Source organism: Plectropomus leopardus, chromosome 3 (genome assembly GCF_026936395.1).
Source record: "Plectropomus leopardus strain MGB_pleo_1.0 chromosome 3, ASM2693639v1, whole genome shotgun sequence".
NCBI lineage: Eukaryota > Metazoa > Chordata > Actinopteri > Perciformes > Serranidae > Plectropomus > Plectropomus leopardus.
The window spans coordinates 41,257,501-41,285,123 of record NC_142178.1 but is presented as its reverse complement, the minus strand read 5'-3'; the positions used below and the strand labels follow the sequence as shown (position 1 = coordinate 41,285,123).

The 27,623-nt window shown below is 42.1% G+C and overlaps 3 protein-coding genes across 4 annotated transcripts in view; 2 read left to right on the top strand and 1 right to left on the bottom strand.

Moving 5' to 3' along the window:
* Nucleotides 1–294: 294 nt before the first annotated feature.
* Nucleotides 295–1,883, bottom strand: gemin6 (gem (nuclear organelle) associated protein 6). The gene is made up of 2 exons (XM_042481950.2): nucleotides 1,604–1,883; nucleotides 295–904 (listed from the first exon to the last, which is right to left on the bottom strand). The coding sequence occupies exons 1-2, from the start codon at nucleotides 1,732–1,734 to the stop codon at nucleotides 538–540; spliced, it is 498 nt and encodes a 165-aa protein (XP_042337884.1). The 5' UTR covers nucleotides 1,735–1,883; the 3' UTR covers nucleotides 295–537.
* Nucleotides 1,884–2,157: 274 nt separating this feature from the next.
* LOC121939329 (reticulon-3-B-like) lies at nucleotides 2,158–20,604 on the top strand. Of its 2 annotated transcripts, XM_088075088.1 has the most exons (10): nucleotides 2,158–2,310; nucleotides 8,186–8,332; nucleotides 8,373–8,482; nucleotides 12,600–12,750; nucleotides 12,882–12,938; nucleotides 13,491–13,629; nucleotides 13,887–13,956; nucleotides 14,052–14,098; nucleotides 19,760–19,818; nucleotides 20,341–20,604. In XM_088075088.1, the coding sequence occupies exons 3-10, from the start codon at nucleotides 8,407–8,409 to the stop codon at nucleotides 20,387–20,389; spliced, it is 648 nt and encodes a 215-aa protein (XP_087931214.1). In that variant the 5' UTR covers nucleotides 2,158–2,310; nucleotides 8,186–8,332; nucleotides 8,373–8,406; the 3' UTR covers nucleotides 20,390–20,604. The 2 variants fall into 2 exon arrangements, with proteins under 2 accessions (XP_087931214.1, XP_087931213.1); XM_088075087.1 differs by having other exon boundaries at nucleotides 8,186–8,482.
* A 2,900-nt stretch (nucleotides 20,605–23,504) lies between these two features.
* LOC121966303 (equilibrative nucleoside transporter 1-like) overlaps nucleotides 23,505–27,623 on the top strand; it is an 11,454-nt gene continuing 7,335 nt past the window's right edge. Inside the window, exons 1-4 of the mRNA XM_088075086.1 lie at nucleotides 23,505–24,623; nucleotides 25,104–25,184; nucleotides 26,274–26,355; nucleotides 27,007–27,179. Coding sequence (XP_087931212.1) covers nucleotides 25,159–25,184; nucleotides 26,274–26,355; nucleotides 27,007–27,179 — 281 coding nt within the window. The 5' untranslated portion in view covers nucleotides 23,505–24,623; nucleotides 25,104–25,158. The remainder of the gene's footprint in view (nucleotides 24,624–25,103; nucleotides 25,185–26,273; nucleotides 26,356–27,006; nucleotides 27,180–27,623) is intronic.

Genomic DNA, 27,623 nt, shown 5'->3' with positions numbered 1-27,623 from the left:
CTTTAGTCCACTTTACCTTCCTCAGTCCACTTCACCTCACTTTAGTCCACTTTACCTCACTTTAGTCCACTTCACCTCACTTTAGTCCACTTGACCTCACCTCAGTCCACATCACCTCACTTTAGTCCACTTCACCTTCCTCAGCCCACTTCACATCAGTCCACTTCACGTCATTCCACTTCACCTCTGTCAACTTAACCTTACTTCTGTCCATTTTATCTCGCTTCAGTCCACTTCATGTGGTCCCCTGGTGGTGGATTAGACTGAAACAGATACTTGAGAGAGAGAGAATCAGACTTTTTTATCTGCAGGTTTTATTCTCTGAGTGAAAGTAGACATCAGATATCCAATCAGACTGATCTGGTTTGTTTAAATATAAAACTTATTAAACAGGATTTAACAGTCTCCAGTTCTGGTTTTGGTGCTGGTCTTCTGTTCTGGATCAGACTGTGGATCAGTTCCTAGATCAGTTTCTGGATCATTAATTTTGTTCTGGGTGCAGGTCTATAATTTTGGTCTGGGTGCAGGTCTTCAGATCTAGTCTGGGTGCAGGTCTTCATTCTGGATCAGTTTCTGGATGCGGTCCAGGATGATCTGGTTGGAGCTGCAGCAGTTTTCAGGTCCGTAGGGGGCAGTGATGGTCAGGACCCCCGCCACCCTCAGCTCGTCCCCCTCTACCTCCACCGGCACCCGGTTCTTCTCCAGCCAGCTCCGGACGCCCCCCATCCTGCTCCTCAGCTCCTCGGGGTTCAGCCTGCAGGTCTTCAGGGGCAGGAAGGGGGTCTGGAGACGCTCCATGGTCTCTTGATCCGCTTCCTTCAGGACCTCCACCTCCTCCACAGCGTGACCCATCACCACCCGCACCGCCGCCGGCCCCTCCTCCCTGAAGTTCACCAGGACCAGACTGCAACACAGAGCCAGACCAGTTTTTTTTCTAAAAACTTGTCTGTCCTTTATACTTTAAAAAAAATGTTTTCTTTAAAAATTATTGGCGATTTTCTTTTTCTTTAATTTTTTTTGGGTGATTTTTTGTTTCAAATTATTTATGCTACATCATGACGGATAAACACGGCATGCACTTTCCCCAAAACACTCAGGGACGCTCGCATTTATACACATATGTAAAAACACACACACACACACACACACACACATATATATATACATACATACATACATACACAAGGACACACACATATAAGTACACACACGTGTCTGTGTCAAACTGTGTGTTTGGGTGTTTATGGGTGTGAATCAGCTGAGGTGTTTTCTTTGTTTGGTGGGTGTGTCAGAAGTATCCACCAGTCAGCATAAATGTCTCGCAGATCTGATGGTTCTTACATGTTGTTTACGTGTCACGGGTGTTGTTTACGTGTCACGGGTGTTGTTTACGTGTCACGGGTGTTGTTTACGTGTCACGGGTGTTGTTTACGTGTCACGGGTGTTGTTTACGTGTCACAGGTCTTTTGCTGATGTAATGCATGATGTAATACATGTGCTCTGTGAACGTATTTACAGTCTGAGCGCCTGAAATATGACCGGAAGTTCAACTCTCCGGCGTCCCTGTCAAAATACCGAACTGGACTGATGACGTCACTGTTACCTGGCGGACACCGGGTCGATGGTCAGCAGCCAGCCGCGGTGCTCCTCATTTTTTCCCGCCTTCACTTTCACCTGCGTGTTGACGTAACGCATCCACTGCAGCGGACCAATCAGCGGCCAGCTTCTGTGCATGCTGATCGATCCCTCACTGATGATCGATAACAACACTGATGATCGATAACAACAATGATGATCGATAACAACAATGATGATCGACACCAACCCGTCCTCCGCCCGCTGCCTGCACCGGCTCTAACATCCTCCGGAGGAAACACGAGCCCGAATTATAGGTTCCGCCTCTGCTCACAACCAAAACAACTTTATTTACAATATATATGAACACAAAAAAACAAAACCGACCCCCCAACTAAATGTTTGATCCATAATGTTTAAATGAATCACAAATAAATAAAAGTATTAATTTAATTAATTAATTAATTAATTAAGTTTATCCGCAGGAGAACTCGTTAAGAAAAGTTCATTTTCACTCCAAATTCAGCAGATAAAGCACACAGCTAAAAACGGACTCTTACTTTATAAGATTATGACCGGAAATAGCGTAACAGGATTTCCGCCCCAGCGCAGCTGTTCAGACATGTCTGCGGGAGCGGCTAAGCGAGGCTAAGCTAACCTGCTCCACGTGCGGGGCCTTGCGGGGCCGTGCGGGGCCGTGCAGGGCCGTGGCGAAGATGTCCGGACACGCGGCAGGTAACTTTGACGGTCTGCGGTCGGCACCTGTCGGTACCGGAGCATTACTCTCCGGTACCGACAGTTTGTTCGACGATACCGGAGCTAACTCAGCTAGCCTCGTTAGCTCGTCAGAGGTTAACCCTTTAAATGCCGAGCAGAGACGCCGAGCAGCTGAGAGAAAAAAGTTCTCAAACTGCGAGACTTTAGTCAAGTTATCTTCAAAAAGGAAAAAGCTCGAATTATGTGACATGGAATTTACAAACGGTGACTTAGTTGATCTTAGTTTTAGATATTTTGTAATCAGATAACATCATTTCATTTATAAATACACACAAACGTTTTATTTGACATATTTATAAAGATGTACAGTTATGTTATTTCTTATCTTTTTTAAATATATAGAAAAAATTAAATAAATATCAAAAAATAAATATTTATAAACATAAACATTTAAAAATATATAAGTCAAGTCAAGTCAGTTTTATTTATATAGCCCATTATCACAAAACAAGGTTTGCCTCAGAGGGCTTTACGGTGTACGACATCCCTCTGCCCCTTAGACCTCACATCACCCGAGGAAAAACTCCCCAAAAAGAACCCCTGTAAGGGGAAAAAAGAGGAAGAAACCTCAGGAAGAGCGGTAGAGGATAGTGAGGGATCCCTCTTCCAGGACGGACAGACGAGCAATAGATGTAAGTAAATAGCAAGTGAAATACAATCATGGCAAAAAGGAAAGAGAGAGAGGGGAGAGGAGAGGGGAGGGGGGGCACAGAACAATAGAAACAGATGCATGTCAAATTACAATAATGGTAGGTGTGAAATTAGTAATTGCTGTCTATGATGATGTTGATAGAGATGATAACAGTCTCATGCATATGTGAAAGGGAGTTGTCCAAAGGCAAGATCACAGCATCGGCGCAACCAGGACCAGACCACGATCAGAGGCGTGGGGGGCACAGAATCAGTACAGCCACAGCACGAGCACAACCAAAGGCAGGGTCGCAGCATCAGCACAGCTATCACCATGGTCAGGCACAGTCAAGGTTACGGCCAGGATCCAGGGAAACTAGGGAAACAAGGGAGCAGGAACGGCTCCCGAGGCAATGGGATTAGCGTGGTGCAGTTCAACAGACCCAGGCTCTGTAATCAGCGAGCCCCAGGCAGTGAGAGTACCACATGGCTATCACAGAGCTAAGTTGTTGCACATGGCAATGGCAGTAAACAGACATGCATGATTTCTGATGGCAGCATTGAGAGAAGGAAAGGAGCTCAGCGTATCAGAGAAGTCCCCGGCAGGTTAAACCTATGTCAAGCCTAACTATGGGCTGGACCAGGCAACCTGAGCCAGCCCTAATTATAAGCTTTATCAAAGAGGAAGGTCTTAAGTCTACCCTTAAAAGTTGAAACGGTGTCTGCCTCCTGACCGAAAATGGAAGATGGTTCCATAGGAGAGGGCGTGGTAGCTGAAGGCTCTGGTTCCTAACCTACTTTTTTGGAAATATTGGGAATCACAAAGTAACCCCTGCGTTTTCCAGAGCGCAGTGATCTTGAGGGTTGGTAAGGAACTATGAGCTGTGACAGATAGGATGGAGCCTGACCATTTAGAGCTTTATAAGTAAGGAGGAGGATTTTAAATTCAATCCTGGATTTCACAGGGAGCCAGTGCAAAGAAGAAGCTAAAACAGGAGAAATATGATCCCTTTTCTTGCTTCCGTTAAACACGAGCAGCAGCGTTCTGCACCAGTTGGAGAGACCTAAGAGATTTGTTTGGGCAACCAAATAATAGAATTACAGTAATCCAGCCTAGAGGTGACAAATGCATGTACTAATTTTCAGCATCTGTTTGTGATAGGATATGTCTAATTTTTCGCGATGTTACGCAAGTGAAAGAAAGTCACCCTTGAAGTTTGTTTTATATGGGAGGCAAAGGATAAATCCTGGTCAAATAAAACTCCGAGGTTCCTTACAGTTGTGCTAGAGGCCAAGGTAATGCCATCTAGAGAAATTAAATTGCTGGAAAAAGGAGCTTCTGAGGTGTTTTGGGCCAAGAACAATAACTTCAGTTTTGTCTGAATTCAACATCAGGAAATTACGGCTCATCCAGGCTTTTACATCCTTAAGACATGTTTGAAGTCTAGATAGCTGATCAGTTTCATCTGGTTTCATAGATAGATATAATTGCGTATCATCAGCATAACAATGGGAATTTAAGGAATGTTTCTCATTATGTTGCCTTGCGTAAGAATATATAAATTGATTAGGATTGGTCCTAGCAGTGAACCTTGTGGCACTCCAAAGCAGACCTTTGTAGGCGGGAGGGTTGATCATTGATGTGAACAAATTGGGAACGATCTGATAAGTATGACCTAAACCAGGCTAGTGACGTTCCTTTAAGGCCAATTGAGGATTCAAGTCTGTGCAGTAAGATTTGATGGTCAATGGTGTCAAATGCAGCACTGAGATCTAATAGGATTAAAACAGAGACCAGACCTGTGTCAGAAGCGATAAATAAGTCGTTATTAATTTTTACTAGTGCAGTCTCTGTGCTATGATGAACTCTAAAGCCTGACTGAAAGTCCTCGAATAAACTGTTGTCTTGAGAAAGTCACCAGAGCTGATGAGCAACCACTCTCTCAAGGATTTTAGAAATAAAGGGGAGATTAGATATCGGTCTATAGTTCGCTAAAACCTCAGGATCGAGAGTGGGCTTCTTTAGAAGAGGTTTAATGACAGCTACTTTAAAAGACTGGGGTACATAACCTGTCAATAAAGACGAGTTGATTATATCTAATAAAAAGTTGTCTAATAAAGGTAAAACTTCCTTAAGGAGCTTAGTTGGGATGGGGTCTAGCAGGCATGTTGATGGCTTAGATGCAGAAACCAAAGTATAGAGTTGATGAAGGTCAATGGGGGAGAAATGGTCTAGATAAATTTCGGGTCTTGCTGCCATAATCAGGCTATCTGAGTCCGGGGTCAGGTCAGTTGAGGGTAAGAGGTGATGGATTTTATCTCGAATAGTTATGATTTTATTATTAAAGAAATTCATAAAGTCGTCACTGCTGAGGGCCGAAGGAATACAGGGCTCTATAGAGCTGTGACTCTGAGTCAACCTGGCTACAGTGTTGAAAAGAAACCTGGGATTGTTTTTGTTTTCCTCAATTAGTGATGAATAATAGTTTTGCCCTGGCATGGCGGAGGCCTTCTTATAGACTTTAAGACTGTCCAGCCAGACTAAACGGGACTCTTCCAGTTTGGTCGAACGCCAATGTCTTTCAAATTTTCCGATGTTTGTTTCAATTTGAATCTGGAGGTTAAACCATGGGGCTAATTTTTTTGTTTCATTATTTTCTTCTTGAAGGGTGCAACAGTGTCGAGAGCTGATCGCGTAGTGAGCCAGTAGCATTATCGATGAGACAGTCAATTTGGGAATGACTTAAGTTAGTAGTAGTGTGCTCAGGAGTTGTAAGACATGGTAATGATGTCAAAGCAGAGGGAATTAGTTTCTTAAATTCAGCCACTGCTGAGTCAGATAGACATCTAGAAGAGTAGCTCTTACTGAGAGGCTTGTAGTCAAGTAATAAAAAATTAAAAGTTATCAAATAATGGTCAGACAGAGCAGGAATCTCAGGAAAGACTGATAAATCTGCAATATCAATGCCATCGCAAGGACTAAATCTAGGTGTGATTGTAGCGGTGGGTGGGTTTATGTACACACTGACTGAAGCCTATTGAATCCAAAAGTGTGGAGAAAGCAGAACTAAGGCTGTCACTATTAACATCCATGTGAATGTTAAAATCTCACGATAATAATTTTGTCTGATTTGAGCACTAAACATGATATAAGCTCAGAGAACTCAGATAGAAATTCAGAGTATGGGCAGTAGCGGTACACTATGACAAATAGAATTGGCTGTAGAGTTTTCCAGGATGGGTGAGAAAGACTAAGAAAAAGGCTTTCAAATGAATTATAGTTTAACTTGGCCTTGAGTGTGAATTGCTGCTTGAATCAAAAATAGCAGACTCCCCTCCTCGGCCAGTGTCCCGCGCAACGTGACTATTTATGTGACCAGGAGGAGTGGATTCATTCAGGCTAACGTACTCTTCAGGACAAAGCCAGGTCTCAGTGAGGCAGAATAAATCAATATGGTTATCCGATATTAAATCAGTGACTAAATGAGCCTTGGTTGATAAGGATCTAACGTTCAAGAGTCCGTGATTTAATTCTCCTGTTATGATGCTGTATGACAGGAGATGAGTTAATTTTATGAGATTTTCATGTACAACTCCCCTTTGTTTATTTTAGTATTAAACAAATGAAGTGGTGGGGACAGACACTGTTTTTATAACATTTACATTATGGGTGTGTGACTGTGCTAGAGGAAGCTCAGAGAAGCGTGTAAGATCATGTAATTTCTGAAACCTGGTCCCCAACTCTGGTTTGTCATGGCTTTGGGCCTCTAATAAATGACCAGATTCTTAGAGAGAGAGCGGCTCCATCCAAAGTGGGATGGATGCCGTCCCTTGAGATAAGACCAGGTTTCCCCAAAAGGAGCACCAATTATGAACGGCCCCACATCATTTGCTGGACACCACCACAACCAGCGGTTGAGTGCTGACATGCGGCTAAACATGTCATCACTGGTCACATTGGGGAGGGGTCCAGAGGAAGATTACGGTGTCCGACATCGCCTCTTGGCGTACCACACCCGACTCTATGTTAATTTTAGTGACCTCGATTGACGTAACCGGGTGTCATTGCCATGCGCGTGAATAACAATCTTACTGTGTATTTACGTTTAGCCTTAGCCAGCAGCTTCAAATTTGACTCGACGTCGCCCGCTCTGGCCCCAGGGATACATTTGACTATGGCCGCTGGTGTCACTAACTTCACGTTTCGCAAAATAGAGCTACCAATGACCAGGGTTGTGTCCTCGGCCGGTGTGTGGTTGAGAGGGGAGTACTTATTTGAAACGTGAAGGGGGGGTGGGTGGTGTACCGCGGGCTTCGGCTTACTATGCTTCGCTCGGACAGTCACCCAGCCTCCCGGCTGCACGGGGGCTGCCGGGGGACGGCTAGCAGAGGCTATGTTATGTCGGTCCGCACCGGCTACAGGGGGCTCGCTAGCTATCGCAGCTACAGAGGGATTATTAGATCGCTAAGCCTCGCCTCCAACGCAGCAAATAAACTACACTTGTTACAGGTACCACTAACACTGAAGGAGGCAGAGGAGTAACTAAACATCTGACACACTGAGCAGGAGAGAGCAGAAGAGGGAGAGGAGCAGAGAGAAGCCATCGCTAACCAGAGCTAATGCTAACGAAGCTAACCGGCTAACAGTGAGAGAGCGGCTGTGAATACACAGAAAAAACCGCTGAGAGGAGGAGACAGCTGTGAGTGATTAAGTAAAACTTATGTGAGTTTTCAGTCACAGATAGATAAGAGCAGCCGAAGTAAGGAACAAGTTGGAAGATTAGCTGAGGATCGCTCGTAGGAGCAGCTCAGAGACGCTACCAGAGACACAGACAAGATACACCGGAAGTGATGTAACACGCTTACCCGCAGTACGTCAGCACGTCTGTTTTTTATAAGCATATAAAAACATTTTTTTCTTTTATAAATATATACAAACATTCTAAATATCTTTAAATAAATGCTTTTATAAATGTGTACAAACAGCAAACAAAAATATTCAAATATTTTTAAATGTCTTTTATAAATATTATAATAAAATTTTTAAGAAATATGTACAAAAACTGAAATATTTATAAAAACATGTCTAGAAATATATTTTTATGAGAATATAAAAACGTTTTATTTCTTTTATAAATATATACAAACATTTGTTCAGTTTAGGAAGTTTTAGCATTTAAACATTTTAATTCACATGTTTTAGGTTTCAACCCGATGGACACGCCCACTCCCAGGCGGCCCCGCCCTGCGTAGTGACGTCACCGGCCTGCCCATCTGAGGCAGTTCAGCCTGAAAGGGTCCCTGTTCCTGCACGGAGAACACCGGAGAACACCGGAGAACACCACAGAACACCGGAGAACACCGGAGAACACCGGAGAACACCACAGAACCGTCTAAGGTTCCTGCACAGAAGAAAAAGGAAAAATGGCCGACTCTACCTCCTCATCTTCATCATCCAACAACTCCTCGTCTTCCTCACTCAGAGACCTCACACACTCAGGTGAGACTCACCTGTTCATCATTGATCACTGTATCATCAGCTGATCACTGAGGGCAGCGGCTGATTGGCTCTCTGCTCTATTTTCATAAACAGACACGCAGGCACCAAAAACTCATTAAATTACTGTAAAACTACATTTAATTTACTTTGATTCACTTTAAAGACTCAATTGAATCTATTGTAATCAGATTACAGTAAACCTAATTAATTTACTGGAAAAATAACTTGAAAAGTACTAATTTAATTCACCTGAAAAGCATATTTAATTGCTGTAAAAATTGCGTGAACTGAAGTGTAAAACTGATGAAACTGTAAAGTTTGTCGGCAGACGTAAAGATGATTTCACTGATGTGGAGAAACAGATGACGGATTGACTGTGAACGCTTTTGTGAGCTCTTTTAAGTTTTAGTGGCTGTGAAACCAGGGTCACCTCTGAGCACGTGCTAACTGTTAGCTTAGCATTAGCTTAGCATTAGCATGCTCAGAGACAAAGCTCCATTGTCCGGCTGTTAGCTAACCTGCTCAGCTGACTGCGCTTACTCGCCAACAAGCTGATTACTGCTGAGGGGGGGCTGACCCCGAATCTGTGACACGAGGGGGCGGGGGGGCTGACCCGAGTCTGCGAGTCTGTCTCATTAACCCTGTGTTTGCAGAGTAAAACCTCATGACCTGGAGGGTTTTCCAGAAAGCAGGTGATGTGAAAACTCTGAGTGTGTTAACCCTGAAAGGAGGGAAACTCTGTCATCTGTTCCAGAGAGAGTTAAGTCAAACTGTGAGTCGGTCACCATGGTAACAGACTCTGAGTCAGTCACCATGGTAACTGACTCTGTGAACATAACCTGCTCGCTGGCAGGTTTTCTAGAAGAAACACAGTTTACCTGTCTCCTCCCACCTGAAGCAAACTGTCAGACACTGATTGTCCGTATTTTTGCAATCTGTTCGATATTGAAGCGGAATTATTTCGCAGCATCTTACGTCAGGAGAGGATTTACAGACCTCGATTGGATGTGCTCTCATTCCTGATGAATATTTGTTATAACGACACAGTTTTTCACTCAATCATCGATCTTAATAACATTCTGCAGCCGCACATATCTAATCTCACACAGCGCCTTCTGTGTTGTTGTTGTTGTTGGTGGTGTTGTTGTTTTTGTTGTTGTTGATGTTGCTGTTGGTGGTAGTGGTGTTTTTGTTGTTGTTGGTGTTTTTGTTGTTGTTGATGGTGGTGTTGGTGTTGGTGATGGTATTTTTGTTTTTGTTGGCAGTGTTGTTGTTGTTGTTGTTGGTGGTGTTTTTGTTGTTGTTGATGGTGGTGTTGGTGTTGTTGTTGTTGGTGATGGTATTTTTGTTTTTGTTGGCAGTGTTGTTGTTGTTTTTGTTGGTGGTGTTTTTGTTGTTGTTTTTGTTGGGGGTGTTGTTGTTTTTGTTGTTGTTGGTGGTATTTTTGTTTTTGGTGGTGGTGTTTTTGTTGTTTTTTGTTGTTGTTGAGGATGTTGCTGTTGGTGGTGGTGGTGTTTTTGTTGTTGTTTATGGTGGTGGTGTTGTTGGTGATGGTATTTTTGTTTTTGTTGGCAGTGTTGTTGTTGTTGTTGTTGTTGTTGTTGTTGTTGTTGTTTATGGTGGTGGTGTTGTTGTTGTTGTTGGTGATGGTATTTTTGTTTTTGTTGGCAGTGTTGTTGTTGTTGGTGGTGTTGTTGTTTTTTGTTGTTGTTGGTGGTATTTTTGTTTTTGGTGGTGGTGTTTTTGTTGTTTTTTGTTGTTGTTGAGGATGTTGCTGTTGGTGGTGGTGGTGTTTTTGATGTTGTTGTTTATGGTGGTGGTGTTTTTGTTGTTGTTGATGTTGGTGGTGTTTTTGTTGTTGTTGGTTTTGGTGTTGTTTTTGTTGTTGATGTTGGTGGTGGTGGTGTTTTTGTTGTTGGTTTTGGTGTTGTTTTTGTTGTTGTTGATGTTGGTGGTGTTTTTGTTGTTGTTGGTTTTGGTGTTGTTGTTTTTGTTGTTGTTGGTGGTGGTGTTTTTGTTGTTGTTGGTTTTGGTGTTGTTGATGTTGGTGGTGGTGGTGTTTTTGTTGTTGTTGGTTTTGGTGTTGTTGTTTTTGTTGTTGTTGATGTTGTTGGTGGTGGTGTTTTTGTTGTTGTTGGCAGTGTTGTTGTTGTTGTTTTTGTTGGTGGTGTTTTTGTTGTTGTTTTTGTTGGGGGTGTTGTTGTTTTTGTTGTTGTTGGTGGTATTTTTGTTTTTGGTGGTGGTGTTTTTGTTGTTGATGGTGGTGTTGGTGTTGTTGTTGTTGGTGATGGTATTTTTGTTTTTGTTGGCAGTGTTGTTGTTGTTTTTGTTGGTGGTGTTTTTGTTGTTGTTTTTGTTGGGGGTGTTGTTGTTTTTGTTGTTGTTGGTGGTATTTTTGTTTTTGGTGGTGGTGTTTTTGTTGTTGTTGAGGATGTTGCTGTTGGTGGTGGTGGTGTTTTTGTTGTTGTTTATGATGGTGGTGGTGGTGTTTTTGTTGTTGGTTTTGGTGTTGTTGATGTTGGTGGTGGTGGTGTTTTTGTTGTTGTTGATTTTGGTGTTGTTGTTTTTGTTGTTGTTGGTTTTGGTGTTGTTGTTTTTGTTGTTGTTGATGTTGGTGGTGGTGGTGTTTTTGTTGGGGGGTGTTGTTGTTTTTGTTGTTGGTGGTGGTGGTGTTTTTGTTGTTGTTTTTGTTGTTGTTGGTGTTGTTGTTGTTGTTGATGTTGTTGTTGGTGTTATTGTTGTTTTTGTTGCTATAGAAACATGGCACTGTGTAGTGGTGGCTGTGATCAGATTGGGGCTGTAAACTCACAGATGAGAGTCCTATTTTTGTTCAGGAAGGTTCCTCACGGAGTGAGATGAACCGAAGTACCTGAGTGGTCGCCATGACAACAGCTGTTTGAATTCTCCTAAAATTAAGGAAAGGTCCATCAGTGCTTCCTTCAGCAGAGGAGACACTGGAGCGTCCTTTACCAAAGGAAAGGAGAGAATCTGCCCCACAAAGTCTTTGCGGCGACAACTTTTAAAGTGACGCGTGACATCGGCCGCTATTTTGGGAATCAGCTGTTTGATGACATCACAGATCCACAGTCTGTATGAGCCGAAAAACTTAAAAACACGATCAGATGAACACGGAGCCGCTTACTGAGCTGCTTCTCAGGCTGATTTAAACACAGGCTCATAATCACGTCTCTGCCCTGAGTTTAGGCTACAGGCCTGTATTTATCCAAAAACTGATGTTATTATATATCATTTGTTGTATATTTATATATATATTCTCATTTTGTTATTGTATTTTATCATGTTTTATGTTTATTTAATATTTACTATTGACTGTTCTCTCTAAGAGAGCGTCAGTAAACATCTGCAGCCTTTCAGGTCAGAATCTGCACGTGAACACGAGGAGACGTTTTAGGACGGCTGATGTTTCCAGTTCATCACGTTTAAACCGTTATAATGACCACACGTGCAGCAGCGGATCTACACGTCGTACATATTTACATATTTATTAGGCTATTTTCACGAAATCATAAGCATTCGTGACGGTAAATATGAGGGGGAGGAGGGTGAGTGTGAGCGGCCGTCTCGTCACTGGCAGCTTTATTATTTTAATTCTCACCTCGGTAATGATGTCATATTTTTTACCGGGTTTTCCTCATTTAGCCGTTGTAACGCGCATTAAACAACGTGGTGAGTAACGGGGCGGAGTATTAGTTAAGATAATACTGATGACAATAATAATATTAGTAACAATAATAATTATAGTCATGATCATAATATTAACACTCAGAGTTTCTGGTGCACTTTTTTCGATCCTCGTTACAAAGGGGCCGAAGAAAGCAGCAAACAAAGTTTTAAAAAGAAAACACAAATAAAACAGTTACGAAAGAAAACCTTTTTTTGCTGCATAGAAACAAATCCAGTGAGGACGCGCTTTTGTCCTCACTGGATTCGTTTAACCCCGTCCTCTCTGGTATGGTGATGATATAAATTAACCCCGTCCTCTCTGGTATGGTGATGATATAAATTAACCCCGTCCTCTCTGGTATGGTGATGATATAAATTAACCCCGTCCTCTCTGGTATGGTGATGATATAAATTAACCCTGTCCTCTCTGCAGGATTACAGCTTGTCCACTGGAAGGAACCGAAGAAGTCAGCGGCGGCCTTCAGTCTCTCGCTGCTGGTTCTTGTCTCCGTGGCAACACTGTCTGTCATCAGCGTGGTGTCCTACCTGCTGCTCGCCATCCTCTGTATCACCATCACCTTCAGGTGAGGACGTCACCTGCTCTGTCCAATCAGAGCACACGCACACACACACGCACGCACGCACGCACACACACACACACACACACACACACACACACACACACAGAGTCTAACAGCTGTCTGTCTGTCTGCAGGGTTTATAAATCAGTGATTCAGGCCGTTCAGAAGTCAGATGAAGGTCATCCATTCAGGTTACAACTCCTCCTCTGACCTCCTCTGTCCTCCTCTGACCTCCTCTATCCTCCTCTATCCTCCTCTGTCCTCCTCTGTCCTCCTCTGACCTCCTCTGTCCTCCTCTATCCTCCTCTGTCCTCCTCTGACCTCCTCTGTCCTCCTCTGTCCTCCTCTGTCCTCCTCTGTCCTCCTCTGACCTCCTCTGTCCTCCCCTGACCTCCTCTATCCTCCTCTGTCCTCCTCTGACCTCCTCTGTCCTCCTCTGACCTCCTCTGTCCTTCTCTGTCCTTCTCTGTCCTCCTCTGACCTCCTCCGACCTCCTCTGTCCTTCTCTGTCCTTCTCTGACCTCCGCTGTCCTCCTCTGACCTCCTCTGTCCTTCTCTGTCCTTCTCTGTCCTCCTCTGACCTCCTCCGACCTCCTCTGTCCTTCTCTGTCCTTCTCTGTCCTTCTCTGACCTCCTCTGTCCTCCTCTGACCTCCTCTGACCTCCTCTGACCTCCTCTGACCTCCTCCGACCTCCTCCGACCTCCTCTGTCCTTCTCTGACCTCCTCTGTCCTCCTCCATCAGGTCCCTGTTGGACAGGGACATCTCGGTGTCCTCTGAGTCTGTCCGTCTCCTGGCTGATCAGTCTCTGATTCATCTGAACTGGTTCAGCAGTCAAACCAGGAGGCTGCTGCTGGTGGAAGATCTGGTGGATTCTCTGAAGGTGAGAACACGTTCCAGCTGTTCTCTGCACGTTCAAGCTGTTCTCTGCATGTTCCAGCTGTTCTCTGCACGCTCCAGCTGTTCTCTGCATGTTCCAGCTGTTCTCTGCACGCTCCAGCTGTTCTCTGCACGCTCCAGCTGTTCTCTGCACGTTCCAGCTGTTCTCTGCACGTTCCAGCTGTTCTCTGCACGCTCCAGCTGTTCTCTGCACGCTCCAGCTGTTCTCTCAGTGTTTGAGCTGTTCTCTTCATGTTCTAGCTGGCCGGTGTCATGTGGATGATGACGTACGTGGGAGCGATCTTTAACGGAGTCACTATCCTGATCCTTGGTCAGTGTTCTTGTTTGTAATGATCGATTTACTGATTTATTGATTTAGATCAAAATTTATCAGACTGATGCTTTTGTTGTTTGTTTGTTTTCCAGCTGACATCATCTTCTTCACCACGCCCCTCATCTACCAGAAGAAAAAGGTAAACACAGAACCCTGTGGCGTTCTTTATGAACTCTCTTGGTGCTCTTCTTGAATTCTCTTGTTGTTCTCTATGAACTCTTGATGTTCTTTATGAACTCTTACAGTTCTTTTCAAAATCTTTTGATGTTCTTGATGAACTCTCGATGTTCTTCTTAAACTCTCTCGATGTTCTTGATGAACTCCCTCGATGTTCTTGATGAACTCTCTCGATGTTCTTGACGAACTCTCTTGATGTTCTTTATGAACTCTCTCGATGTTCTTGATGAACTCTCTCGATGTTCTTCTTAAACTCTCTCGATGTTCTTCTTAAACTCTCTCGATGTTCTTGATGAACTCTCTCGATGTTCTTGATGAACTCGCTTGATGTTCTTCTTAAACTCTCTCGATGTTCTTGATGAACTCTCTCGATGTTCTTCTTAAACTCTCTCGATGTTCTTGATGAACTCTCTCGATGTTCTTCTCAAACTTTCTCGATGTTCTTGATGAACTCTCTCGATGTTCTTCTTAAACTCTCTCGATGTTCTTGATGAACTCTCTCGATGTTCTTCTTTAACTCAATGTTCTTGATGAACTCTCTCGATGTTCTTAAACTCTCTCTATGTTCTTGATGAACTCTCTCGATGTTCTTGATGAACTCTCTCGATGTTCTTCTTAAACTCTCTCGATGTTCTTGATGAACTCTCTCGATGTTCTTCTTGAACTCTCTCGATGTTCTTGATGAACTCTCTCGATGTTCTTGATGAACTCTCTCGATGTTCTTCTTAAACTCTCTCGATGTTCTTCTTAAACTCTCTCGATGTTCTTCTTAAACTCTCTCGATGTTCTTGATGAACTCTCTCGATGTTCTTGATGAACTCTCTCGATGTTCTTCTTGAACTCTCTCGATGTTCTTTATCTTTATGAACTCTCTTGATGTTCTTCTTGAATTCTCTTGTTGTTCTCTATGAACTCTTGATGTTCTTTATGAACTCTTACAGTTCTTTTCAAAATCTTTTGATGTTCTTGATGAACTCTCGATGTTCTTCTTAAACTCTCGATGTTCTTGATGAACTCCCTCGATGTTCTTGATGAACTCTCTCGATGTTCTTGATGAACTCTCTTGATGTTCTTTATGAACTCTCTCGATGTTCTTGATGAACTCTCTCGATGTTCTTCTTTAACTCTCTCGATGTTCTTGATGAACTCTCTTGATGTTCTTGATGAACTCTCTCGATGTTCTTGATGAACTCTCTCGATGTTCTTCTTAAACTCTCTCGATGTTCTTCTTAAACTCTCTCGATGTTCTTGATGAACTCTCTCGATGTTCTTGATGAACTCTCTCGATGTTCTTGATGAACTCTCTCGATGTTCTTCTTGAACTCTCTCGATGTTCTTTATCTTTATGAACTCTCTTGATGTCCTTCTTAAACTCTCTCGATGTTCTTGATGAACTCTCTCGATGTTCTTCTTAAACTCTCTTGATGTTCTTGATGAACTCTCTTGATGTTCTTGATGAACTCTCTCGATGTTCTTGATGAACTCTCTTGATGTTCTTTATGAACTCCCTCGATGTTCTTCTTGAACTCTCTCGATGTTCTTCTTAAACTCTCTTGATGTTCTTCTTAAACTCTCTCGATGTTCTTCTTAAACTCTCTCGATGTTCTTGATGAACTCTCTCGATGTTCTTCTTAAACTCTCGATGTTCTTGATGAACTCTCGATGTTCTTCTTAAACTCTCTCGATGTTCTTGATGAACTCTCTCGATGTTCTTTATGAACTCTCTTGATGTTCTTGATGAACTCTCTCGATGTTCTTGATGAACTCTCTCGATGTTCTTGATGAACTCTCTCGATGTTCTTCTTGAACTCTCTCGATGTTCTTTATCTTTATGAACTCTCTTGATGTCCTTCTTAAACTCTCTCGATGTTCTTGATGAACTCTCTCGATGTTCTTCTTAAACTCTCTTGATGTTCTTGATGAACTCTCTTGATGTTCTTGATGAACTCTCTCGATGTTCTTGATGAACTCTCTTGATGTTCTTTATGAACTCCCTCGATGTTCTTCTTGAACTCTCTCGATGTTCTTCTTAAACTCTCTTGATGTTCTTCTTAAACTCTCTCGATGTTCTTCTTAAACTCTCTCGATGTTCTTGATGAACTCTCTCGATGTTCTTCTTAAACTCTCGATGTTCTTGATGAACTCTCGATGTTCTTCTTAAACTCTCTCGATGTTCTTGATGAACTCTCTCGATGTTCTTTATGAACTCTCTTGATGTTCTTGATGAACTCTCTCGATGTTCTTGATGAACTCTCTCGATGTTCTTTATGAACTCTCTCGATGTTCTTGATGAACTCTCTCGATGTTCTTTATGAACTCTCTTGATGTTCTTAAACTCTCTCGATGTTCTTGATGAACTCTCTCGATGTTCTTCTTAAACTCTCTCGATGTTCTTGATGAACTCTCTCGATGTTCTTGATGAACTCTCTCTATGTTCTTAAACTCTCTCGATGTTCTTGATGAACTCTCGGTGTTCTTGATGAACTCTCTCGATGTTCTTGATGAACTCTCTCGATGTTCTTAAACTCTCTCGATGTTCTTGATGAACTCTCTCGATGTTCTTGATGAACTCTCTTGATGTTCTTTATGAACTCTCTCGATGTTCTTGATGAACTCTCGATGTTCTTCTTAAACTCTCTTGATGTTCTTCTTAAACTCTCTCGATGTTCTTGATGAACTCTCTCGATGTTCTTGATGAACTCTCTCGATGTTCTTGATGAACTCTCTCGATGTTCTTCTTAAACTCTCTCGATGTTCTTGATGAACTCTCTCGATGTTCTTGATGAACTCTCTCGATGTTCTTGATGAACTCTCTTGATGTTCTTCTTAAACTCTCTCGATGTTCTTAAACTCTCTCGATATTCTTGATGAACTCTCTCGATGTTCTTCTTGAACTCTCTCGATGTTCTTAAACTCTCTCGATGTTCTTGATGATATCTCTCGACGTTCTTCTTAAACTCTCTCGATGTTCTTGATGAACTCTCTCGATGTTCTTGATGAACTCTCTCGATGTTCTTTATGAGCTCTCTCGATGTTCTTCTTAAACTCTCTCGATGTTCTTGATGAACTCTCTCGATGTTCTTGATGAACTCTCTCGATGTTCTTGATGAACTCTCTTGATGTTCTTCTTAAACTCTCTCGATGTTCTTGATGAACTCTCTCGATATTCTTGATGAACTCTCTCGATGTTCTTCTTGAACTCTCTCGATGTTCTTCTTAAACTCTCTCGATGTTCTTGATGATATCTCTCGACGTTCTTCTTAAACTCTCTCGATGTTCTTGATGAACTCTCTTGATGTTCTTTATGAGCTCTCTCGATGTTCTTCTTAAACTCTCTCGATGTTCTTGATGAACTCTCTCGATGTTCTTGATGAACTCTCTCGATGTTCTTTATGAGCTCTCTCGATGTTCTTGATGACCTCTCTCGATGTTCTTCTTAAACTCTCTTGATGTTCTTTATGAACTCTCTCGATGTTCTTGATGAACTCTCTCGATGTTCTTGATGAACTCTCTCGATGTTCTTCTTAAACTCTCTCGATGTTCTTGATGAACTCCCTCAATGTTCTTAAACTCTCTCTATGTTCTTGATGAACTCTCTCGATGTTCTTGATGAACTCTCTCGATGTTCTTCTTAAACTCTCTCTATGTTCTTGATGAACTCTCGATGTTCTTGATGAACTCTCTCGATGTTCTTGATGAACTCTCTCGATGTTCTTCTTAAACTCTCTCGATGTTCTTCTTAAACTCTCTTGATGTTCTTGATGAACTCTCTCGATGTTCTTGATGAACTCTCTCGATGTTCTTGATGAACTCTCTCGATGTTCTTTATGAACTCTCCATGTTCTTCTTAAACTCTCTCGATGTTCTTGATAAACTCTCTCGATGTTCTTGATGAACTCTCTCGATGTTCTTCTTAAACTCTCGATGTTCTTGATGAACTCTCTCGATGTTCTTCTTAAACTCTCTCGATGTTCTTGATGAATTCTCTCGATGTTCTTCTTGAACTCTCTCGATGTTCTTGATGAACTCTCTCAATGTTCTTAAACTCTCTCTATGTTCTTGATGAACTCTCTCGATGTTCTTGATGAACTCTCTCGATGTTCTTTATGAACTCTCTTGATGTTCTTGATGAACTCTCTCGATGTTCTTGATGAACTCTCTCGATGTTCTTGATGAACTCTCCATCTTCTTCTTAAACTCTCTCGATGTTCTTGATGAACTCTCTCGATGTTCTTTATGAACTCTCTTGATGTTCTTAAACTCTCTCGATGTTCTTGATGAACTCTCTCGATGTTCTTCTTAAACTCTCTCAATGTTCGTGATGAACTCTCTCGATGTTCTTCTTAAACTCTCTCGATGTTCTTGATGAACTCTCTCGATGTTCTTAAACTCTCTTGATGTTCTTGATGAACTCTCTCGATGTTCTTCTTAAACTCTCTCGATGTTCTTGATGAACTCTCTCGATGTTCTTCTTAAACTCTCTCGATGTTCTTGATGAACTCTCTCGATGTTCTTCTTAAACTCTCTCGGTGTGCTTCTTAAACTCTCTCGATGTTCTTCTTAAACTCTCTCGATGTTCTTGATGAACTCTCTCGATGTTCTTCTTAAACTCTCTCGATGTTCTTGATGAACTCTCTCGATGTTCTTCTTAAACTCTCTCGATGTTCTTCTTAAACTCTCTTGATGTTCTTGATGAACTCTCTTGATGTTCTTGATGAACTCTCTCGATGTTCTTGATGAACTCTCTCGATGTTCTTTATGAACTCTCCATGTTCTTCTTAAACTCTCTCGATGTTCTTGATGAACTCTCTCGATGTTCTTGATGAATTCTCTCGATGTTCTTCTTGAACTCGATGTTCTTGATGAACTCTCTCTATGTTCTTTATGAATTCTCTTGATGTTCTTCTTAAACTCTCTTGATGTTCTTGATGAACTCTCTCGATGTTCTTCTTAAACTCTCTTGATGTTCTTGATGAACTCTCTTGATGTTCTTGATGAACTCTCTCGATGTTCTTGATGAACTCTCTCGATGTTCTTTATGAACTCTCCATGTTCTTCTTAAACTCTCTCGATGTTCTTGATAAACTCTCTCGATGTTCTTGATGAACTCTCTCGATGTTCTTCTTAAACTCTCGATGTTCTTGATGAACTCTCTCGATGTTCTTCTTAAACTCTCTCGATGTTCTTGATGAATTCTCTCGATGTTCTTCTTGAACTCTCTCGATGTTCTTGATGAACTCTCTCGATGTTCTTTATGAACTCTCTTGATGTTCTTGATGAACTCTCTCGATGTTCTTGATGAACTCTCTCGATGTTCTTTATGAACTCTCCATCTTCTTCTTAAACTCTCTCGATGTTCTTGATGAACTCTCTCGATGTTCTTTATGAACTCTCTCGATGTTCTTAAACTCTCTCGATGTTCTTGATGAACTCTCTCGATGTTCTTCTTAAACTCTCTCAATGTTCGTGATGAACTCTCTCGATGTTCTTCTTAAACTCTCTCGATGTTCTTAAACTCTCTTGATGTTCTTGATGAACTCTCTCGATGTTCTTCTTAAACTCTCTCGATGTTCTTGATGAACTAACTCGATGTTCTTCTTGAACTCTCTTGTTATATGTTCAGACACAGATTGATCGGTACGTGGAGTTGATTCAGTCCAGAGTGGAGGAGACATTGCAGAAGTAAGTTCCTTTCAGAACAGAGAATATTCACAGGAAATATTCTCCATGTGTATTAATACTCCATGGGTGTATTAATACTTAGTGTGTGTATTATTCAGTGGTGTGTAATAATTATCATCGTGTGTAATCATACTCAGTTGTGTGTATTAATACTTTGTGGTGTTTATTATTACTCAGTGGTGTTTATTAATATTCAGTGGTTAGTATTAATAGTCATTGTTGTTTATCAATACTCAGTGTGGATTAGTACTCATTGGTATTTCATGATTCTCAGTGGTGTGTATTAATACTCAGTAGCATGCATTAGTACTCAGTGGTGTTTATTAATAATAATCATTCTCAGTGTTGTGTCTAACTTAGTGGTGTGTATTAATACTCAGTGGTTTGTATTAATATTCAGTGGCATGTATTAATAATATTAATACTCAGTGGTGTGCATTACTTAGTGGTCTGTAGTAATACTCAGTGGTGTGTATTAATACTCAGTGTGTATTAATACTTGGACTGTCTCTGTGGGTCCAGGCTGCAGGACAGGTTACCTGGAGCTGTTAGAAGAACTAAAGCTGAGTGACCACCTGATGTGCACACACACACACACATCTGTACACAGGGCTGCAGGTGTGGCTCCTCCCCTCCTCTGATTGGTCCATTTGAGCATGACTCACCTGAATCACCTGACTCACCTGCTGGATTCAATCCTGACTGATAGAAAACAAAGTGAAGCTGATGGTTTTTTTCACCTCTGTCTCTTCACAATAAAGAAAAAGTTTACATTTCATCAAGCCATCCATGTGTCTGTGTCCCTGTGTCCAACTGTCCATGTGCCCCTGGGTCTATGTGTCTATATGTCCCTGTGCAGTTGACTTTTTATCAGTGTGACATTTTGTCGTCTTCTTTGGGGCTGACTCTGTTAAACTGGCTCTGAAGCTAGTTCTGATGCTGGTTCTGTGGGGCTGGCTCTGTGGAGCTGTTTCTGTGGGGCTGGCTCTGTGGAGCTGTATCTGTGGGGCTGGCTCTGTGGGGCTGGCTCTGTGGGGCTGGCTCTGTGGGGCTGGTTCTGTGGGGCTGGTCCTGTGGGGCTGTGTCTGTGGGGCTGGCTCTGTGGGGCTGGCTCTGTGGGGCTGGCTCTGTGGGGCTGGCTCTGTGGAGCTGTGTCTGTGGGGCTGGCTCTGTGAAGCTGGTTCTGTGGGGCTGGCTCTGGAGTTGTGTCTGTGGGGCTAGCTCTGTGGGGCTGGTTCTGTGGGGCTGGCTCTGTGGGGGTGGTTCTGTGGGGCTGGCTTTGTGGAGCTGGCTCTGTGGAGCTGTGTCTGTGGGGCTGGCTCTGTGGAGCTGTGTCTGTGGGGCTGGCTCTGTGGAGCTGTGTCTGTGGGGCTGGCTCTGTGGAGCTGTGTCTGTGGGGCTGTGTCTGTGGGGCTGGCTCTGTGGAGCTGTGTCTGTGGGGCTGGCTCTGTGGGGCTGTGTCTGTGGGGCTGTGTCTGTGGGGCTGGCTCTGTGGGGCTGTGTCTGTGGGGCTGGCTCTGTGGAGCTGTGTCTGTGGGGCTGGCTCTGTGGAGCTGTGTCTGTGGGGCTGGCTCTGTGGGGCTGTGTCTGTGGGGCTGGCTCTGTGGGGCTGTGTCTGTGGGGCTGGCTCTGTGGGGCTGTGTCTGTGGGGCTGTGTCTGTGGGGCTGGCTCTGTGGAGCTGTGTCTGTGGGGCTGGCTCTGTGGAGCTGTGTCTGTGGGGCTGGCTCTGTGGAGCTGTGTCTGTGGGGCTGGCTCTGTGGAGCTGTGTCTGTGGGGCTTGGTCTGTGGGGCTGGGTCTGTGGGGCTGTGTCTGTGGGGCTGGCTCTGTGGAGCTGTGTCTGTGGGGCTGGCTCTGTGGGGCTGTGTCTGTGGGGCTGGCTCTGTGGAGCTGTGTCTGTGGGGCTGTGTCTGTGGGGCTGTGTCTGTGGGGCTGGCTCTTGGTGTAATTTATCAGAAACCTTTAAACAGTGACAAACCAAAGTGTGGTTATAATTTGATCATTGAATAATTTTTAATGAAAAATCCTGCCACAGTGCAATTAGCTGTTAGTTATTTTATTACTAGTAGGTGTTTAAGTTTTTACAGTTGAAAGTTTTGAATACTGTAATAATATAAATATATATATTTATAGATATATTATTGATATATGTTGTCTATAGGGCGGTACAGATCATGTTGAAGTTGAAATGTTCAGCCTCAGCTGGAGTTGGCTCGCTGAGCGCCGCAGAGATTTCTGTCCTGAATGTGTTTTTTGGTCTAAATTTAACCAGAAACGTCTCTTTCACAGGTATTTAACCCTTTGTACCCTGACCACACTGGAGGGAAAAGTGGAGGCAGCAGGATGCAGATATTTGCTCTGTTGGAGTCAGAGGTCAGATTAGATTAGATTGATCAGATTTGGCGATCAGTTTAATCTGAGAGTGGTGGTTGATTTCCTGTTCAGGTAGAATCTGCGTTGGTCGGAGACGTCCTGATGAATCTGAGCTGATGTTAACTCTTTGTTGTCTCACCAACAGCCTGGAGCTGGTTTGACTGGTTTCCTGTTAATTGGTTCAGTGTGTGTGTGCTGTCATTAATGATTGACACTGATCATAGCTGATCGTATTGATCGGAGCTGCTGTTAATTATTGATCCGTTTGCTGCTGTAAAATACCAACTCAAACTGCTGTATCAGCAGGATTTAAACGTCTCCTCACTTTTATGAGATGATGAAAACACACGAGATGTAAAGAAATCAACACAGACACAAAGTGAAACTCTGCTGACGTCTGATTTTATCTGTCAAGTTATTTATTTATTTTCTTTATCTGACTTTTCATTATTGAAAGAAATCAATTATTTCATGTAATAATTTACTTTTTATTTTAATGGGCCAAATTCAAATGAATCATGTTATGTTGACGTTGTAATTTGAAAGTAAGTGATTCCAGCTAGGGCGATAAAACAATAACATCAATCACAGAATAACTTTTCCTTGATTGAAATATGAGACGTAGTCGATATAACGCATTCCAGCCATGTTTTAACAGACAACACAAACACCCAATGATAATAAGAATAGAGCCGCAGAGAACCAAATGCAGTGAAGGACTTTGACTGTCGAACAGCTGAGTGTTTGACAGCCACAGCATCCGACAGCAGCGCAGTGAGACAGACAAACAGAGCGCAGCTTCTCCTCACAGCACCAAAGTGTCTGAAACAGACACATCTGCAGAGGTGAAAGTGACTTCTTTAGACTCTACAGACGACTTTGTGTTAGTTTCAGCTTTAATCAGACTTTGGATGAATTATTTAGAAACACCAGGACGCATCGCTCCGTGTCTCATCCGGCCACTCGCGCTGAGCTCTCATTATTATTACCAGGGGCAGATGTAATGTTTTGGGGGCCCGGGGCCACAAGCACATGAGCTTATTTTCAGCCTTTCTCTAACTGTGAATGTCGGCAGGCTGTCGGCAGCTATAGGAGAAGTAGGCCGACTCAAAAGTTTTTAATTCCTGAGTAAAATGATTAACAGCACAGAAGTTTGACAGAAGCTGAAGTCAGAGTCCTGCAGTCAGGAGAGGTTGGACTATTATCAGCACAATGTGCTTAAATTTACTGAAGTTTGTTTAAGATGGAGCTTTTCATTTTTATATAATGATGGAAAGTTTAATAAATAATAATAAATCACATGTTTATTACGCTCCAACACACCATGGTCACATGACACTGTGTCAGTGAGCTATGAGGACAAAAAACAAACCACAAAAAAGCAAAATAATCGTTCATTGATCGTAATCAAAGTAAAATGTTCAGTTAATGGTGATATTGATTTTAGGTTTGAGGCTCGGACCTTTGCTGGGATGAAATTTTAGTACCTGGACCTCTGTGAGTTTTAGTAGAATAGGTCCTCCAGCTGGTGATGCTGTTCTACAGTATATTTGTCATGTTCAATGTCTGACAGAAAATAAATATTTAAACCAAAATTAACCTGATGATATCTTCATATCTCACTGAGGAGTCAAAGGGACCTTTAAGCTCCACAGAAATACTGATTTGATGGATATCCTGATATAAATCGATATCGACTGATATGAAAAAAGTTTTTTTCCATATCGCCCAGCCCTAATTCCAGCTGAAGTCACAGCTGCTGAAATATAAACACAGCTGAGACAAATCAAAACTTCATTTAGTGTCTTTTACAGACTGAAGTGAGACGTTCATCGTGCAGCCAGAAACAAGAAGAACTTTATTCAAATTACGAGTGACAAACGTTTCTTCGTCCTACTGTCTGACAGTTTGTCATTGATAACTTTAAACTGCAGCCGTACGTTATCGTATTGTCATTTACACAGAAACAAAGTCCACTGAACTGACTGATATCGGAGGTCAAAGGTCACCGCAGAGTAAAGAACTGATTCTGCTGAAAGTGCAGAGACAGAAACGACAAGAGGAGATCTGAGAGAGAGGAAACGTGCCAAAAACAGGAAGAAATATTTCACAACTGACGGCAGAAAACCACCAAAGGAGACAGAAAACTGACTGACTTCATTTTCAATATTCGATATTAAAAATGAACCGAAACTCTAACAGAGTAACAGACTTTATATTTAAGAGTCAGAGGATTTAACAGACTTTGACTGAGACACCAAAACTTCAGCAGAATAAGATAATTTAGGAGATTTTTGATTTTTTTGAGCTGGCTGAGGTTTTAACAGCTGGATTAAGTTGTGACTCACAAGGAAAATATCTGGAAAACATTTGGGGAACATTGAGAGAACATTTGGAGAACGTGGCTGCTGTGTTTGTGGAGAAACACTGAAGGTAAAAGCTGCAGTCTTTCCTCTGACTGGAGGCTCATTTTGTTTGTTTGTATAAATATTTATATTATTTATTTTTTTTATTATTTATTTTAATATTTATTACTATTAATTTTTTTTTAATTATTCATTTTGTGAATTTTTGAGATTTTATTATCAGGATGAGGATCTTTAATGTTTTGATTTGTTGATACATTTTTTAAGTTCAGCTGCTTTAAAAACCAAAGGAAAACATTTTTTAAAATGACAGTTTAAACATTTTCTCAGGTGGAGTGAAGCCATGTCTTTTACTTTGAAAAGTCTCTTCAATCTGAGTTCCTTCATTTGAACTTTTTTTAAACATTATTATTTTGTTTATTTTTTCTACTGTTATTATAGTTGTTTTGTTGTTATTATTATTGTCATTAATATCTTGTTATGTTGTTATTCTCATTGTTGGTAGTAGTTGTTCCATGATACATTAGTCAATCCTCTGTTTCCACAGATCGTCAATTGATCAGTTCTTCAGCTGATCAGCTCATCAATCAATCAGAGGAAAAATGGCCGACAGCTCACCGAGAGACAAGTGAGTAAAAAACAGCTTTCAGTGTTTTAGCTGATCAGTTCATTTATTGAGAAATCAAAATAAACAATAATCACTACTAGAGTAGAGTAGAGTAGAGCAGAGCAGAGCAGTTCAGAGTAGAGTAGAGTAGTTCAGAGTAGAGTATAGTAGAGTAGAGCAGAGCAGAGTAGAGTAGTTCAGAGTAGAGTAGAGTAGAGCAGAGTAGAGTAGTTCAGAGTAGAGTAGAGTAGTTCAGAGTAGAGTAGAGTAGAGTAGAGCAGAGTAGAGCAGAGCAGAGTAGTTCAGAGTAGAGTAGAGTAGTTCAGAGTAGAGTAGAGTAGAGCAGAGTAGAGTAGTTCAGAATAGAGTAGTTCAGAGTAGAGCAGAGTAGTTCAGAGTAGAGTAGAGTAGAGCAGAGCAGAGCAGTTCAGAGTAGAGTAGAGTAGTTCAGAGTAGAGTAGAGTAGAGTAGAGCAGAGTAGAGCAGAGCAGAGTAGTTCAGAGTAGAGTAGAGCAGAGTAGAGTAGTTCAGAGTAGAGTAGAGTAGTTCAGAGTAGAGTAGAGTAGAGTAGAGCAGAGCAGAGTAGAGTAGTTCAGAGTAGAGTAGAGTAGAGCAGAGTAGAGTAGTTCAGAGTAGAGTAGAGTAGTTCAGAGTAGAGTAGAGTAGAGTAGAGCAGAGTAGAGCAGAGCAGAGTAGTTCAGAGTAGAGTAGAGTAGTTCAGAGTAGAGTAGAGTAGAGCAGAGTAGAGTAGTTCAGAATAGAGTAGTTCAGAGTAGAGCAGAGTAGTTCAGAGTAGAGTAGAGTAGAGCAGAGTAGAGTAGAGTAGTTCAGAGTAGAGTAGAGTAGAGTAGAGCAGAGTAGTTCAGAGTAGAGTAGAGCAGAGTAGAGTAGTTCAGAATAGAGTAGTTCAGAGTAGAGCAGAGTAGAGTTGGTACCATGTAGTGGAAAAGCGCCATAAGAAAGAGATCAGCCAATCAGAGATGATGATGATGATGATGTCATTTTTGGGGATGACTGTAAAAACTGAATGTTTAAATAAAGTTAAGAGAGTTGAGACAAACGTACGCCCACACCTTTAGATCACTTTATTTTGAAAATGTCTTCCTGCAGGTATTTCGGCGTCTGGCTGGTCTTCTTCACGCTCGGGTTGGGGACGCTCCTGCCCTGGAACTTCTTCATGACTGCCACAATGGTATGACATCACTTCCTGTCAGTTCTCCATTCGTGCACCTGCATCTGCTGCTCTCAGCCAGCTTTATTTTGAAGGATGGAGAATTTAAACAATGTTCATTTATCGATTAAAAACAACAAAAACTGAAGTGAAAAAAAATAATCAAAATAACATCAAACTTTTGATTGATGGTATAAATAATCATTCTTAATATAAATCCTAATTTATATTCATAATATAATTAATTATTCTTAATATAATATATATTAATACATAATTCATTGTTCTTAATATAATGAATTATTCTTAATATAATTTTAGAATATAATTCATATCATTTATTATCCTTAATATACTTCATAATATCTTTTAACCGTTCGCTGTAAGCATTTGTAATAAGGGTGGCAGGGGTGGAGCCTATCCCAGCCGTCACAGGGAACGTGGGGATGGAGAGGCCTCCTGTGCAGGTGTGGAGTTAAGAGTCAAACCGAGGCCCGTGTGTCAGAACAAACACGGGAAACAAACAGTCAAATGTTCAGCACTGTTTGTTTTCGTTTGCAGTGCTTCAGGAGGAAAATGTTTTTAGAGACTGACGTCTTCAGGAGGAAGCGGTGGGTTTAGAGCTGAGAGACGGGAGGTCTGTTCATGACGTAAATGTCTGTCCGTCTGCAGTACTTCACCAGCCGTCTGAGGGACTCCTCATTGGTCGGTTCTGTAGCCAATCAGACAGAGGCGGCGGGAGAACATCGCAGCGTGCTGGAGGCCAAATTCAACAACGTGATGACGCTGTGCGCCATGCTGCCGCTGCTGCTCTGCACCTGCCTGAACTCCTTCCTGCACTCACTGTGAGTACCACCACACAACAACACTGTTAATCAGCTGCTTCTCTTCTCTCAGTTATCTGCTGCTTCTCTTCTCTCAGTTTATCAGCTGTTTCTCTTCTCTCAGTTTATCAGCTGCTTCTCTTTTCTCAGTTTATCAGCTGTTTCTCTTCTCTCAGTTTATCAGCTGCTTCTCTTCTCTCAGTTTATCAGCTGTTTCTCTCAGTTAATCGGCTGTTTCTCTTCTCTCAGTTATCTGCTGCTTCTCTTCTCTCAGTTTATCAGCTGTTTCTCTTCTCTCAGTTTATCAGCTGCTTCTCTTCTCTCAGTTTATCAGCTGTTTCTCTTCTCTCAGTTTATCAGCTGCTTCTCTTCTCTCAGTTTATCAGCTGTTTCTCTCAGTTAATCGGCTGTTTCTCTTCTCTCAGTTATCTGCTGCTTCTCTCAGTTTATCGGCTGTTTCTCTTC